General features: G+C 40.7%; 1 protein-coding gene across 1 annotated transcript; it reads right to left on the reverse strand.

Annotated features, from left to right (window-relative positions):
* Nucleotides 1–96: 96 nt before the first annotated feature.
* On the reverse strand, nucleotides 97–15,965 carry ube3b (ubiquitin protein ligase E3B). The gene is made up of 28 exons (XM_080739533.1): nucleotides 15,833–15,965; nucleotides 15,573–15,711; nucleotides 14,539–14,707; nucleotides 14,242–14,359; nucleotides 13,980–14,039; nucleotides 13,550–13,654; nucleotides 13,359–13,455; nucleotides 13,172–13,257; nucleotides 13,001–13,083; nucleotides 10,414–10,519; nucleotides 10,187–10,307; nucleotides 9,852–10,029; nucleotides 9,583–9,749; nucleotides 8,540–8,707; nucleotides 8,214–8,385; nucleotides 7,997–8,115; nucleotides 7,656–7,770; nucleotides 7,362–7,461; nucleotides 7,167–7,286; nucleotides 6,881–7,057; nucleotides 6,468–6,578; nucleotides 6,207–6,344; nucleotides 5,991–6,056; nucleotides 5,843–5,901; nucleotides 5,455–5,637; nucleotides 4,083–4,194; nucleotides 3,868–3,960; nucleotides 97–3,697 (listed from the first exon to the last, which is right to left on the reverse strand). The coding sequence occupies exons 3-28, from the start codon at nucleotides 14,697–14,699 to the stop codon at nucleotides 3,506–3,508; spliced, it is 3,207 nt and encodes a 1,068-aa protein (XP_080595659.1). The 5' UTR covers nucleotides 14,700–14,707; nucleotides 15,573–15,711; nucleotides 15,833–15,965; the 3' UTR covers nucleotides 97–3,505.
* Nucleotides 15,966–16,872: the final 907 nt, after the last annotated feature.

Genomic DNA, 16,872 nt, shown 5'->3' on the forward strand with positions numbered 1-16,872 from the left:
TAAACCTAATGTTGATATGGCACACAGACTATGAAGAAAATAAAAACATGGCACTTCCATAGGGGCACATCATGTCAAAAAGGTTTCTGCCCCTGTTCTAGGGAATAAAAAACATGCTTGCAGAATACTAAAAGATGCTATGAGTGATTTTTATGGTATAAAAAGTTAAAAGATTTAAACTGCATGATAGTAATCATTGTTATAGTGTTTGTTCTGTAACATCCAATAAGAGACAGAACTAATTTCTCTATATACATTTTTACCAATTCCAAATTTGTTTGCTCATATTTTGTTATCACTTTCAATTTCACATGACTGGATGAAATAGGTGTTTTAAAGAGCTGGAAGACCCCTGAATACTCTTTATCAATGGTTACCATCAAAATATAATTTACTTCAACTAAACACAATGTATCACTTTTACAGCACCTTTAAATATACTGTAGCCTACCTGACAGCAGAATAATTTAAAACTGGTAGGTTTCAACTTGGAGCAAGACAAACAAGGCAGGTGTATATAGTTAATTAATTATGATAATCAAGGCAAAAGGCAGCCTATGCTCTTTTAAGCTATTGCTGATAATGAGGGGAAAAACACACATTATGCTGTTAAGTAATGTTTTATATAATAATAGTTTACATGACTTTTAACAATTGTGTTAATGCCTCGGAGAAGAATGAGTATCTTACAAATGGACAGGTTTTACATGGGAATTGCCTTTTCAAAAATTTGACATAGTGCAGCCAGTTTCAAAGGCTATGTTCACACTGGCACCCCAAATCAGATTTTTGGCCAATACAGATTGGAATCAGATTGGTTTTTATCAAGTCTGAACACCAAAAGAAAAAAACTGATGTATACTGATTTTTGCAAAGAGATTGAGCCTTGTTCAGACTGCATAAAACCAACATTTGGAAAGGAAAATCAGATTTGGCCTGCCAGTCCGAACAAGGCATCCATCACTTCAATAAAGGGGTCAGTACTTCAATAGGAGTGTTGCACTTGAGATGGATTCAAAGTCAGCTTCAGCAGTCCACTGGAGCATTTCGTTGTTGTCGGGTGGAAATCTTGTATGTCCAAAACAGTCTGTTTAGTATTTATCATTTTAAAAATGACTCAAAACTAGTGAAAATAGCGATGCGATGTGTGCTTGTAGATCTGCTAATTTCACTAGTTTTGTGCGACAGTCTGGTATGATGAAGCAGGGTTTTACGTTACGAAAGAACGTACACATTTGAAACTTGGATATACAAGGTTTGTGTCCGACAGTGACGATTTGCAATCTACTGTTGTTACTGTATAGCTTTCATGACATCATTTAAAACTGATGAGTGACCTCATCAAACAACAGACAAAGCTCATGAGGTATCTTTCATCTCTCTTGCACGCTACACAACTCATTTCTGTAGTTACAAAAAAATTGTTTCAGCAAAGACTGGAATATAACATGAATGGGAAAATGAAGCTCATTAGCAGTGATATCCTCAAGAAGGTTTTTTGTTTGTTTTTATCAAAGATCATAAGAACAGGCTCACTTCATACTAAATTGAATATAACTAGGGATATATTACAATATTTTTGCAATTAATTATTTTTTAAGTAAAGTTAGTGGCCATAATACTGGTTAGACAAATAGTCATACGTTGGAATATATTCTTTGTTCTCACAAAAGTCATTCACCAAAAAAAGCGTTGCATAATAGAGAACTTAAATTTGCAATTTTTTTGATGGTTGAAACCATTTTCTTTTCTTTTAAAATTGTAGTGCCCTCACTGGTAATAAACAGTCGCTTAAATTACTACACTAAGTAATGAAACCCTGTTAAATGTAATATGTATACCATTCACCCTTAAGCCTGATTTATACTTGGTTGCACACCAAAGGTACGCACCGAAAATAGGCGATCTACAAGCTCATGTGTCGCACTGCAACACGTGAGTGCGTAAGTCTGATATTTCTGGTGCGCAATTAGTGCACAATCAAGTATTAGTATTATTAGTAAGCCTTCTTTCCCTATATCAAATGCCACAAGCAGAGCAGAATTTAGTGTGCAAGAGAACATCTCTACAGGAGACATCAGAACAAGCTGTCAAATTCAGTTCATGAACCAGTCCATGACATCATGTTGAGGTTTTGCCTCAATGTCTTTTCTTTTTTTTCACATGGCTTAAAAAAGTCCAGAGATGAGAGTGCAACCTTCTGGGACTCTCCTTGTTTGTTTGTAGTGGTAGAACAGTGGTTGGGGTTCAGCTGTTTGTTCTTAGTAGGTGCAGGGAACATTCAAGTACCTTGCCCCTATGTATGGCTTGATTCCGAGAGACTCGAGACAATCAGACATATAATAGCAGGGGACACACACGCAAACAGTACATGAGGCACTCTGCATTATTCAAAGATGTAGTGAAAAATCTCATTATATTGGTAATCTATACAAACAGTAACATCACAGATTGACTTTGTGGTTCACGTCTTGGGCTGAATGACATGGATCAGCTTTGCCTGCTGCAACAGGCAGACACTCACAAATAATAAAAACATCCCCTGATACAGCAGGGATGGACATCTTTGTCTTGAGCAAACAAACAGCATGATGAAAGACTCAGGGACTTGGGGTGTCTGATACAATTCTGTGTAGAAAAACACAGGGTCAAAGCCTCAGTCAGATGACTTTAGGGTCTTAAGTAGGGAGAAATGGAATGAGGTCACCAGGATTTACTTTCATAATCCACATGGGATATAATGTAATCAACATAGGGCCACTTATCATGGGCCATTTCCCCTTTATAAAAGTTGAACATGAAGCAATGATTTGTCTTCTCTTTATAAAAAGGTGCATCATGTTCCACAATACTTCTTAAAACACATCTAACAGCCTAAGGTTACTTGGATAATAGAATCCAAACGGGTAGGTATATTAACAATGCATCCCTTGGACTGGTTATGCTCAAGTGAGTCTCTCATGTGTCTAATGGCTTGCATTGTATCTGTATTGCTTTCCACTTTGCTTGACATGGTTGTGTTCGATCCACGAATCATTCTGTTAAGCCTGAGAAGTAGAGATCTAGCCAGGATATTTCTGCATTTCTTCAAATTACAGTATAGTATATGATGTATTGAATTTCAGGAGTGGTTGAAAAATGCTGAAAAATCTAATCATGCTGCAAAAACGAAAAGAAAAAACAGCATTCTCTTTGTTTTTCCCCCCAGAACAGTATATATGATGGCCAATGATTGCAAAAAAGATTCTATAGGCAGCAATGGGTAGAAGCAGCCAGAGAGCGGCTGGCTGGACGTCCAAGAGGGACTGTGCCGAAGGAGAGTGAAGCTAGTCTGGTTTCAATTAGCAGAGGCAAACGGAAAGTACACGGCTCCTTTATGATTCCTCTTTTACTTCTGATGCTCCACTGAAGTGACAGGCACCAGTTCAGGCGAGCCTTGACCCTCTTGCTGGGGTCAGGCTGCTTGGAAAAGCCCTGCTGTGCAGACTCTCCTGGTGCAGCTCAGTTAAGATAGTTCAAAGCCTGTGTTCATACTGATGGCGTAGCGCAGTTTGTCACGCAGAATGCTTTTCTTGCTGTAGTTGGGCAGCTTGAGCAGGTTGAAGCAGGTGGATGAGGTGGGCAGCCGTCCACCTGGTTCCTTCTTCCGGATGGTGAAGAAGCCCCTGAGGACACTGCCGAGGGTGTCTCCAGTGTCCTAGACACAAGAATGTAAACTTTAGCACATTTGTTGAGCACAAACAACACGTGGAAATGATCAAAAGCAATATAATTCTACACAAAGCAGGGATGTCATGAGCCACAGCCTGATGATGAATGTTATTTATTTCTAAGGATATTGTGCCCTTTCTCTTCTGTCTTTCTTACCTGGTCATCTGAAACCTCCACGCAACGGATAGAGAAAGGTGGTTTGAGGTAGGCGAAACCTAGAAGAGGCGGCCTTGAGCAGCTAGTCACAAACTATAAGAACACAATAGCATATAATACAGATTATGTAAAAAATAAATATACAGTATGTACTTGGCCAACTTCAGGTGTCGTTACTAAAGGTCTGTGATAGTTATGGAAATAAGGGAGCTTACTTTGAGGAACATTGCCCTCTCTTCAGCGTTGAAATCACTAGACAGGATGTCCCACAGCCAAATGATGACCCGATGACTGCTGTGAAATCCTCCATAATAAACAGTGTGCTTCCTGGGAAAGAGAGAAATACAAAATAATTGTATCCCCTTTAGAAGTTCCCAAAGGTGGTATCATATTCTAAACATGAAGGTTATTGCATGTGGTTGCATAGGGCAAGTGGAAAAAGCTATACGAAATGTTCTTCTATCAGAAACCCTTTTCCTTTTCTTTTTATATATTAAAATGGGCTGAAAGTGATCTCTTTTGGTTTAAAGGTTTAGTGTTAGAAGGTTAAAGCTCTATCTATATTCTGCTGCTTAAGAGTTCCAAGAAGCTCCAGAGCAAGCCATATGTTCATTAGTGTCAGGGCAATCTGGCTAGCCATCGTCAAATAAAAGGGAAAAACAGCGCCCTCTCTGTTGTAGCATAAGAGTCTGTTCTTGAGAGACTAGTGTCAGGGTACCTACACAGTGCTGTGTTCTACCTGTAAGTAACGCACGTATACGGCGTCTGCTGTCTGAAATAAAAATATGAATAGCGTCTGCCCTGGCCACACGAATAGCTGCGGATCATAGATTATAGTATGCGCTCAAAAACAGTCTAGAACACACCACTGTACCTACATGCTATGCTATGCTACGTAACCATATGTTTAGAGGCATGTGTAGGAGTCAGCAAATTATATAATTTCTGTCATAACCCTATACGCAGCTGTCAGGTTTTCCTCTAGATTGTGGAACCATTGGCACACATGTCTGTATAGAAACTGATCTCTATGATAGGTTTGTATGTTTACTTCTTTTTATGATATTTTTCTTTATTGTGCTATTTTTATTGTGAATGGATCTCCCCTGGGTCTGAATTGAATTGTTTGTTCAATAACAGGGGTATCCCGTCTCATATTCAGGTGGATTACAAATGTAATCCAATCAGGAAAGAGAACCCTGCAAAGATCATTTATTAGCTTGTGTTATATTTCCAATTTCACTTGTTTATCCTACAATATATAAGTTGTCTCTCCTGATTGGATGAAATTGGTATCCCAACGTGAAAAATAGTTTTTTGTATAGTAGAGAGAGAGCAATAGTTATTGAACAAACACTCTGATAGACCTATTTAACTTATTTGAACAATTAAAGCACCTTTAATAATTAGCTGTGTAAACTATTTTCCTTTTCTCATGTGTAGCATAGATTTTCTTGTTTTGCGTAGCATAGATATTATTCCTCCCTCCTTTCTTCATAAAACAGGAAAGGAGTGCATAAAATGGCAAAAGACAGCATTATAAAGATATTTAAGGAAGGGAATGGAAGTCTGAGAGAGGTTCCATACTTGAGGTCGTCCAGATCGATCTCGGCATTGTCCCCCGAGACAAGGCGCTGAACTTCAGGGGTGGAAAACATGTGCAACCACTCTGGGTTGATAATGCTGCGGAATCCACGGATAAATGCTGTGGTCTGCTCCTTGATCTGCGTGTGCATCCGGAAATGTGCCATGAGGTGTATATAGCTGATCCTATGAGAGAATCCATTTGGTGGAGATGGAGATGAGGTCATACTCAGCGGGTGATCAATCAGTGAAACAACATATCATATAAAGTACAACTGTATGCAGTTAAAAGTACAACCATACACTATAGAACATTGTACTGCATATATGAATCAACTTAACCACCCGTGTTACAGCATATTTTCCTAGAATCTGATAAAAATGTACACACTTGTTTTCATTGGAGACTGGCATAGTCTTCCCTCCCGGTATCAACTCATGACAGACCAGCTGGAAGGGATGGGATTTCAGAATTACAGAGGAAATGTCTTGTTTTGTATAATTTTCTTTCCGATTTTACACATGGCTTAAGGACTTACCTGCCCCATGACATCCTCGTCATAAGACAACGTCAGTCCTAGATCCCCTACATCACCATCATAGCGCTGAAAAACCAAACATGACGTCTCCCTCAAATATAAATGAATCAACTGGAGCAATGTAACTATGAATAAAAGCCCATGACATTTTAGTGTGGGGGGGAATAATAATCAGCCATTTTATTAAATTTTGTTAAAGCGTTAACTATTACTGACCTTGATGGATGTGAGATTCTTGTAGAACTCAGAGTCCAGTGAAGGCAGCTCATCAATGGAGCTGTAAAATGTGCTGTGGTGGTGTCCTAAGACCTGACTTAGGAAGAAGGATGCGAAGGGGACATCCACAACAATGCCCTGAAAACACAAAAGTAAGACAATTGCTCTCTGTGCCTTTGAAGATGCTGCTGCATTCAGCACTTTGAGCCGTTATTACATTATGAGTTGCACTGAAACAATAAAGAACTTCCTCAAACATACCTCATACATTGCTTTGCCAAGCATTTTCCCGACAAATTCAAAGAGCTGCAGATGGTTCTCGTGGATGTAGGATGTAGGTGAAGGATATAACCTTTCATTTCCACTGGTAGTCTATGGTGAAACAAACATCATCTTAATGTTAAGAATCAATGATAGCAGCAGAACTTTACTCCAATTTAAAAGAAATAGAGAGCTATTTTCTATATTTTTCAGCTACAATCTGAACGCTTGCTTCTCTTAGTCTTGCCTGACTGAGAGAGGTAATTGCAACTTTGTCCAAACTACACATCTAGTAACCAATCTGGTGTGCCGGATCTGCTTCAAATAGCTTTATTGTCATTGTTTACCAGTTGGTATCCCACCTGACACCAGGGTTTAAATGTCTCAATAGTAGAGAAGTAGAAGAAAATTACCTTAAAGAGGTTGAGTGCAGGATTAAAGACTTTCTTGATGATCTCCTCTAGAAACTCTTTGAAGACACCATCCTGGTCAATACCAGCCTCGTCTACTCCCAGGTCATTGACAAACTTCACACGAATTACACCTTTCATGGAATTCACAGGCAGCCGACGGAGCTGGTCGTATCCATCCTTAAGGAGAGGACATTACAGACATTATTCTGAGATCGTGGTAATAATATATAAAAGTAATGCCATTTTATCCCATGCCAAATATGTCCTGGGCTAGCCCCATCCATACCTCCAACATCCGAGAGCGGCGAATGGTAATATGGGTGACGTGTGGCGAGGCATGGGTCGTCTCCACCAATCCCAAACTCTCTTTTTCTTTAGTCACAATGTTCCGAAACAACAGCACCCTCTACAAAGAGAAATTAATATGAAAGCAGCACTATGCCTGCAATTAAAAGGAAATAATTCACAATTACATACTCACATTTTTATGCGGAATGACATGGGGGATGTACTGCAGTAAAAGTTGGGCTCTTTTCTTGCCCTTCTCCAGCTCTTGGAACAACAGGCTGGGCTTCAGGTCCCTGAGAGCAACCACACCAACAGGAACAGATGAGCATTTCTATTGAAGCACTGTGTAGTGATTACACTCAATAGAAAAGCTATATTGTTCCTCTGTACAATGTTAATAGACTACATTGTAGTAAGACTATAGACTCAGGAAGAGATGTTAATGTTAGTGATTCATAGTTCTTTTTGAATGAGGTAAATGTCTCACTTGCGCAGCCAATGGTCATCGGGGGTAAACCTCCTTCTGCAGTCTCGCTCATAGAGCACCATCAGCCACCCATGAACACTGTGGAACAGCTCCAGTTTTTCTCCTTTGGCATTTTCTGTTGTCCAACAAAAATATACAGACTGAGATAAAACACTCACATCCTCACAATCTGTCCGACACAGATGTTATGTAACGGCTACAGTATATGACGACTTCTTGAGTACAGATAATTGCTAAAACTGTCATATGTGTAATCAGTATCATGAAGATTAAAAATATATATATTTTGCCTAACTGTGATCACTGATCACCTTGAATAATATGCGTCGAGGCTTACTCACCTAAGATACCATCCCATATCATCTTGAACACAAATGTGTTCAGAAATGAGGAGATGGTGAGAAGTTCTTCTATCTTGAAAGATGTCTGTTCCTCATAGACCTCAATGTCATCTAGAATTCTAGAACACATACAATATGTCTTCAAAAGGAGCCATAGAGTTAGCAAAAAGTTGTTGCTCTCTTGCACAGCATGTACTGTAATTTCTATTCTTATTACGTGATGAGGTGCCGTGAGCAGTCACAGAAGAGCATGAGCATGGCCAATAGCTGCTTGGATTCTTCTGTGTCATTGTTTAGGCACTCCATGAACAGCTTCAGGCCTCCTTGGGGACCCAGCTCACAGATGAAAGCCCAAAGTTTAGGCAACAGCTCATCAAGGTGTGTCAGACCTGCACAGAACAGAGTCAGAAAGCCTTCCCTAAATTATCCATTTTGTGTGCATTATCGTTATCAATTTTGTACTCCCAAGAGACGGTACAAAAACACTCTTTTAAATGAACACTGACGGTTTTACTGTGTTTATGTAACCTCGGAGGCACTGACCGGTGAGAATCTGGAGTCTTATCTGCGTCAGCGTGGAGAGGGCAGTCTGGTAGAGAACACAGATGCTGCACACCTTCTGAACTTCAGCCGAGTCCACGCGCTTCCCTCCCACTGGCTTCAGGATGTTTCGTACTGAAGCTGACTTCTGAAATGCCCTCTTGAAGAGATCTGTCACAACACAGCCACAAAACAGTAAAAAAAGAATGGGACCAAGAATACAAATTAAGCAACAACTTATATCAGTTTGTTAAGAGGGTTACATGCACTTATTAATCATCCATTTCAGTTATCCACTGAAGCAGACGTTAAAGGTGGTATATATATATATTTTTTTTTTTAATATGTTGAGCTTTTTAAAGTATTTCTGGGACTACAATGGCAGGACACAACCGGTTTGGACTGACACCCAGATAAAATTGAAAGCTGGATTAAGAAACTCCGGTTGTGGCCCACCTAGGCTCAGTGTAGCCTGACAGCGTGTCACGGGTTCGAGTCCCGGCGGCCTTTGCCTCATGTCACTCCTCATCTCTTTCCCCCATTTCAGCCTACCGTCCATCTCTATCAATGAAGGCATAAAAGCCCCCAACCCCCCACAAAAAAAAAGAAACTCCTTTTGTGGCACTCCAGGATAATCAGCTGAGAGATTTTGGGGCATTTACACTGCTAGATTACTTTTTGGAGGAACGGAACGTTGCAAAAACGTTTTTCTTTTTCTTTTTACTATTTCTGCGAAAGACAGAGCACCCCAACAAGCCTCCCACTGTCTGAGCAGGAGGAGCTCATTGATCTTTCATATTGACGAGCTATTGAAAGACAATTTCACTGGACAGCCCCTCGCAAAGATATATATATTCATATTACAAATGTGTGTACAGAAACAATTCTTTTGCTTTTATTGATATTATTCATGAATTTCACTGATAAAATACATCTGTATAATTAGATTTTCTAATGAATATTGATATTTTATTTTTATATTATTTATTTCCACATCTAGTTGCTGAATGTGGTCTATACTAAAAAGCACTTTTAATATAACTCACTCTTAACTGGTAGATTGTTTTGCGATGTGCTGGGCTGTGGGGGAGGAGGAGTCGGCTCCTGACTCTCCAACTTTTTAGAGAGGACATCACTGAAAAGTGTCCGGATAACTGTAACACCCCACAGGTACTGCAGCTGTTTGGTGACCAGCGGCATTGACTCGTTCAACCTGCAGAGAATAGGAGAGGGGACAACCAGAGAAGACATTAATTTAAATGTGTGTCACACTAAATGTGTAATCCATCTTAATAAAAGAGGATGTCTCACTGACCCGTAGTCTACAGTCTGGGAGAACCAACCCAGTACTGGGTGCCAGTGCGTGAGGTTGGATTTCTTTTGGGACACATATCTCTGGCAGTAGGACAGCATGTCAGTCAGGTCCTTCACAAAATGGTTGGCCTCTTCCTCCAGGACTTTCTCATTGAGGTAGCCCAGGTGTATCAAGTTACCTACCATACAAAGGAAAATATTAAATACTACCAACAACAAGCCATATAGTTGAAAAGCAGTATTCCCCAAAATGTAGCTATGACAAAGATATAGGCTTAATTGTCCATATACATTTATAAAAGCCACTCTCATTGTCTAATTTAAAAGATAGCCTACCCAGTAAGCAGAGCGAGTGGCTGCCTTCCAGACAGACACATATGTCTAAGCACTGTTCTTCACGACTGAGAAATAGAATGAACTTCCGCAGCAGGTCATGAGTCTGTATGGAGGCCATGCACTGCCAAATAAAGAAGAGTCAATCAAAGCCTATCTAACAGTCCACCTGTAGACACACTGACCAAATGAGTTAAATTGATCACATACTTTTCTGTTAAAGTGTTTACCTCTGGGGTGATTACACTGAGATGGGATACAACTGCTGGAACCGACATGATGTGAATCAGAAACGATCTCAGCAGGTTATCAGAAAAATGAGCAGCAATGACCGGTCTGAGGAAAAAAAGCATACAGCTTTAAAGGTAGGTACACACACCAAGCGACATTGGGTTGTCTGGCCATCAACTATGGTCTGTAGCTGAAAATTGGTTGTAGAATTTGCAGTGGTGTGAGTGAGATGTCTGATTCAACGATTCAAATGTTGAATACTAGAGGTTCGCGGCCCTTCGGGCCGCTCACATCTAGAGATCGCGCCTGCTTCGCAGGCGCTCACAGCTACGTTGCAGCAGTGATCCACCCACATCCATCCATCCATCCACATCCATCCATCCATCCACATCCATCCATCCACGCATCCATCCATCCATCCACATCCATCCATCCATCCATCCATCCACATCCATCCATCCATCCATCCATCCACATCCACATCCATCCAACCATCCATCCACATCCATCCATCCATCCACATACATGCATCCATCCACTTCCATCCATCCACATCCATCCATCCATCCACATCCATTCATCCATTCATCCATTCATCCATCCATTCATCCACATCCATCCATCCATCCACATCCATCCATCCATCCATCCATCCACATCCATCCATCCATCCGTCCGTCCGTCCGTCCGTCCGTCCGTCCGTCCGTCCATCCATCCATCCATCCATCCACATCCATCCATCCACATCCATCCATCCGTCCATCCACATCCATCCATCCACATCCATCCATCCATCCACATCCATCCATCCGTCCATCCACATCCATCCATCCATCTCCATCCAACCGTCCATCCACATCCATCCATCCATCCACATCCATCCATCCATCCATCCATCCATCCATCCATCCATCCACATCCATCCATCCATCCATCCACATCCATCCATCCATCCATCCATCCATCCACATCCATGCATCCATCCATGCATCCATCCACATCCATCCATCCATCCACATCCATCCATTCACATCCATCCATCCATTCATCCATCCATCCATCCATCCACATCCATCACTTACTGTACTGTACTGTACTTTACTGTACTCTACTGTACCCGACTGTACCGTATTGTACTGTACTTTTCTGTACTCTACTGTACCCGACTGTACCGTATTGTACTGTACTTTGCTGTACTCTACTGTACCCGACTGTACCGTGTTGTACTGTACTTTGCTGTACTCTACTGTACTGTACTTTGCTGTACTCTACTGTACCCGACTGTACCGTGTTGTACTGTACTTTGCTGTACTCTACTGTACCCGACTGTACCGTGTTGTAACCGTATTGTACTGTACTTTTCTGTACTCTACTGTACCCGACTGTACCGTATTGTACTGTACTTTGCTGTACTCTACTGTACCCGACTGTACCGTGTTGTACTGTACTTTGCTGTACTCTACTGTACTGTACTTTGCTGTACTCTACTGTACCCGACTGTACCGTGTTGTACTGTACTTTGCTGTACTCTACTGTACCCGACTGTACCGTGTTGTACTGTACTTTGCTGTACTCTACTGTACCCGACTGTACCGTGTTGTACTGTACTTTGCATTACTCTACTGTACCCGACTGTACCGTATTGTACTTTGCTGTACTCTACTGTACCCGACTGTACCGTGTTGTACTGTACTTTGCTGTACTCTACTGTACCCGACTGTACCGTGTTGTACTGTACTTTGCTGTACTCTACTGTACCCGACTGTACCGTGTTGTACTGTACTTTGCATTACTCTACTGTACCCGACTGTACCGTATTGTACTGTACTTTGCTGTACTCTACTGTACCCGACTGTACCGTATTGTACTGTACTTTGCTGTACTCTACTGTACCCGACTGTACCGTATTGTACTGTACTTTGCTGTACTCTACTGTACCCGACTGTACCGTATTGTGCTGTACTCTACTGTACCGACTGTACCGTATTGTACCGTACCTGACTGTACTGTACGCGACTGTACCGTACTGTACTGTACCGTACTGTACTGTACCCGACTGTACCTGACTGTACTGTACCCGACTGTATCTTATCGTATTGTACCGTACTATACCTCTCTCTCTCTCTCTCTCTCTCTCTCTCTCTCTCCCCCTGTTCAGCTGACCCCCCCCTTCCCTCTTGTAACCTGAGACTCTGGTGATGATAATGACACATTGCCCTACAGAGGATTGCGCAATAGGTATTGCGAAATAACCATACAAACACAAACTGTACGGTAAATATGCATTTTGAAAACATGAAATGTTGACAGCGCAAAGCGTCCAGGTTAGTCTGTCCTGGTGGGTATGTTTATGAGAGGTGTTGTCAGATATTGTAGATGTAGATACAGATACAGATTTGAAGTGTGTCGCACCATTGGAATGTTGCTTGCTGGAGTGTATGATGCTGATGGGAGAGGGGGGCGGGGGCTCTCTCTCTCTCTCGCATTTGACCAGTGCAAACACAGAGAGAGATAAAGATGGAAGAAGGCAAGTGAGTGTGTCCATTTTAAATATCAGAGACTGAGATTCCTCTCATGACAGCTCACCTTAATGACAATGTGTATATTGCTGTTAGAGTGCCCTTTGAGAGAGAAGGTCTGGAACGAGCTAAGCCATTAGTAAGCAGGATCTAAAGTATACAAGAAAAACAAAGATGAAGTTAAAAAAACAAGGCAGCAAATTAAACATTTTAATAAATGCATGAACTGTTACAGTACCTGTATTACAGAATAGAATCCCTTTTGATTGAGATGCCCCATAATATTCTCACAAATCCTGGTCAATGCGGGTTTCAGAGCCTCTCCTTGACATAAAGAAGGGAGCATGTTTTGTTTTCCATTTTCAACAAACCACACCCAATAATTAAATGTGTTCGGTGACAACTGTAACCGATCAGAGACTGACCTTTCCCTCGTGCTATCTTCCAAGTGGAAACATCTGTGAAGGTCACCAGCATGGTGAGGTACAGTGTTACCAATTTATTTTCCTGAAGTATGTCAGGCTGCAGTGAAAAGAAGTCACAATACTGATGTTAATAAAAATCACTGGATTAAAATAACTTTTCAAAAGTAACTCTGCTTTAATGCAAAACTTGCCTTTAGGTTTTTCAGTAGCTGACAGGAGACCCAAAGAACATCTTTAATCTGTTTGAGCCAAGGAATGGTGAGGTCTTTGGAAAGAGCCAAGGACACATACCACACCTGGCATCCAAATGACAGAACAGTCATTTATTAATACTAGCCCTTACCCGTTCAAAGATATGAGCTCCAAAATGATGTGCAGTGTGTGGGTTATGGGATGTGCACTGTGCACACAGTATATGAGGGATGGAAAGTAACTTTAACTGGTGCTTGCAATTGCTCCAGCCACTGAGGAGAAACGCTGAGACAGACAGACAGACAGACACTCACTCACTCACTCACTCACTCACTCACTCACTCAGACATTTGCAAAATTATAGTATAGATGGTGGTACTTTATCTAAAAGCTGCTTGATTGAAAAGAAAAAAGTTAGAGCGTACTCACTTTAGGTTCATTTTCAACCTCCATACTGGCAAGTATGGATCGACAAAGCTTCTCAAACCTCTGTATAGTAGTAGAATTAAAGTGACTGGTTTAAAATCATTCAGCCAAATAATCAACATTGATATACTTACAGTTACCGGTCTTTGATCAAATATGAAAGTATTCCAAATAATAAGGCAACAACATCACTAAATAAACACCAACTATGTTGTCTGTGTAGTGCAATGTGTTAGTCAACACAGTGTAACAAAAGATAACTCACCAACTTATCTTCTTGGCAATAGATGAATAATAATTTCCGAGCAATTTTGAAGATTGATAGTGCATTTCTCTTTGATGTCCCAACTTCAGGAACTTGAAAATAATCATCAACCTCTTTCCTGGTGAGACATTGAGAGAAAAATGTTACTGTATCAGTGTCCTTAAAACTGAACTGACATAAAACTCACTTAACAGCCTCTCTAAATTCTAATAATTCTGTAATTTATTTGCGTGTGATGTTTGCTTATACCGTAAGTGTGGATTTGTCACTTCAATTTCATGCCGTCATTGAGCCTACCTTATTTGCTTCTGGAGTCTGCAGCGACAAAGAAACCTCCTAGTAAGAGCTTGGATTTGGGTTGCTGCTCTCTCCTTCTCCTTGTGTCCTTTCCTCTCCTCTCTTGCCTGCCTGGCCTTGTCCAGGAACTCTGACTTGGAACTTTGAGTTGCACTAAACATGGTGCACCCTAACAATGAACAAATCAAGAAATTCAAGAGAATATACTGTAGAGCAGGGGTCTTCAACCTTTTCAGGCCAAGGACCCCTTAGCTGAGAGAGAGATGAAGCAGGGACCCCCACAACCTTTTTTTCATAGATTCCATATAGTGTCGACGTTTGACAGAGAGAATCGTCAGTGTATTTTGGATTCATGTCAATGTGTGTTTTCAGATATTTTATAAGATATCTTATAAATCTTGACCTTTCACTCTGTACTTAGTCTGCTCTTTTCACCCTCTCCACCTAAGTGCTTTGCTGAAAATAGCAACTGCGAGGCGTTGTGAGCTTGTAGATTTGCTATTTTCGGCTAAAGTTCTCCCAATATGGACACTAGGGTTCAAGTGGTTAAAAAGGAGGAAAAAACACAAAGATTTGGAGGACCCCCTGTAGTAACTCTGAGGTCCCCCTAGGTGTCCCGGACCCCCTGTTGAAGACCCCTGCTGTAGAGATGCACATGCACTGAAATACATGTGTTCACTCACTGAAACAACAGTTACTATGTGCAAAATATGTGTGGTTGAGATAAACTGTACATCAATGCGAAAAGACAAGTAATAATTTTGCATCTGATAACAGTGGAACAGTAATTTCAGGCTTTTCCGAGATTTTACCTACTCTACCACTGTCTGCACACAAATAGGGTATTTTCTTTTAAAGGTGGTTACCAATGGTTACAGGCTGCCATGCTATAAGAAAGAACTATATAAAATACTCAGTGCAGGGCCTATTTGCAAAGATCACTGTCATTCACTGCATTAATTGTACCAGCACGATAATCACATTTTAGTACAGTAGGGATCTGATAGAATATGTCAAGTGTACAGTGACTTTACCTTCGATATTTCCCAACTTTGACTTTGTCTGTGCTGGGCCTTGGGGCTCAGTGGACGCTATACCCCTTCAATCATTTTGACGCGCTCGACATTCAATATCAGGAAAGCCAAACCAAAGCTGATCATCAACTTGTCATCTCTGAAGAAAAGGGCGACAGGAAAGATGGAGCTGTGTTAGCTAGCAGAGGGCTAGTTCGTCGCAAGTTAGCTTGATACTGTTTTAGAAAGAATGTGAGGGGAATGGTTCAACGATAACTCACATCATCATGGGATAAAAGTGGGTCCTCAGTCAATTACAGCCTAAAAACAGAGAAAACATATCGTTTCCAAAATGTAAACAATAACAAGAGATCCGTACATTGACTGCAGCCATTAATCCCTGGTGTCGCATCGAATGATTCCGGGTAATAATGTGTTTGTGAGATAAATTGTGACATACACCTATTTTATTATTTTGACAGATCGGCTGTTAAATCGAGAAGTATGTATGGTCATATTACAATTGGGATTGTATAATTAAATGAGATAATTATGTTTTTAACAAGCGTGTAGGGGAGGGGAACGCTTCTGACGAGGGGAGGGGACCATTATCTCTGTTACGCTTTCTTCACTGCTCATGTAATATGTGTGTCATTACACATTTACTCATTATAGATTTAGGAACATGAGCTGTTGTAGCCTGAGATAGTTTTATTTAATGACCACATACTGTGGTGTAAAGTAACTAAGTACATTTACTGAAGTACTGTACTAAATTTTGAGGTATTTGTACTTTAATCAAGTAGTATTTCCAATGTATTTTACTTCTACTCCACCATCTCGGATCCAAACATTGTACTTATATTACTCCACTATTTATTTGACATTTTTAGTTACTAGTTACTTTGTAGATTTTGACCATTATTATTAGATTATTACAAACTTTAGATTATTGAAACTTGCAGCCCTATTCCCTATATACATTTTGCCATTTGATCTACAAGCTCGGCGACGCATTGTGAGCTTGTAGATCTGCTATTTTCTAAGATGAAAACTTGAAATGGGACATTCTGCATAATGGGTACCTAATTTCAACTTTTGGCACATTTTGTAGGCTACTTTTACTCAGGTAAATTCTGAATTACAGACTTCTACTTGTATTTCTGGGTATTTCTGCATTGATGTATTAATACTTTTAACAAACATGAATACTTCTACCACATTGACCACATACATATCAGTGCAACACACACACACACACACACACACACACACACACGCACGCACGCACGCACGCACGCACAGGAAAAGTGACGTCATG

This window comes from Nannobrachium achirus (genome assembly GCF_963921795.1).
Source record: "Nannobrachium achirus genome assembly, chromosome: 12".
NCBI lineage: Eukaryota > Metazoa > Chordata > Actinopteri > Myctophiformes > Myctophidae > Nannobrachium > Nannobrachium achirus.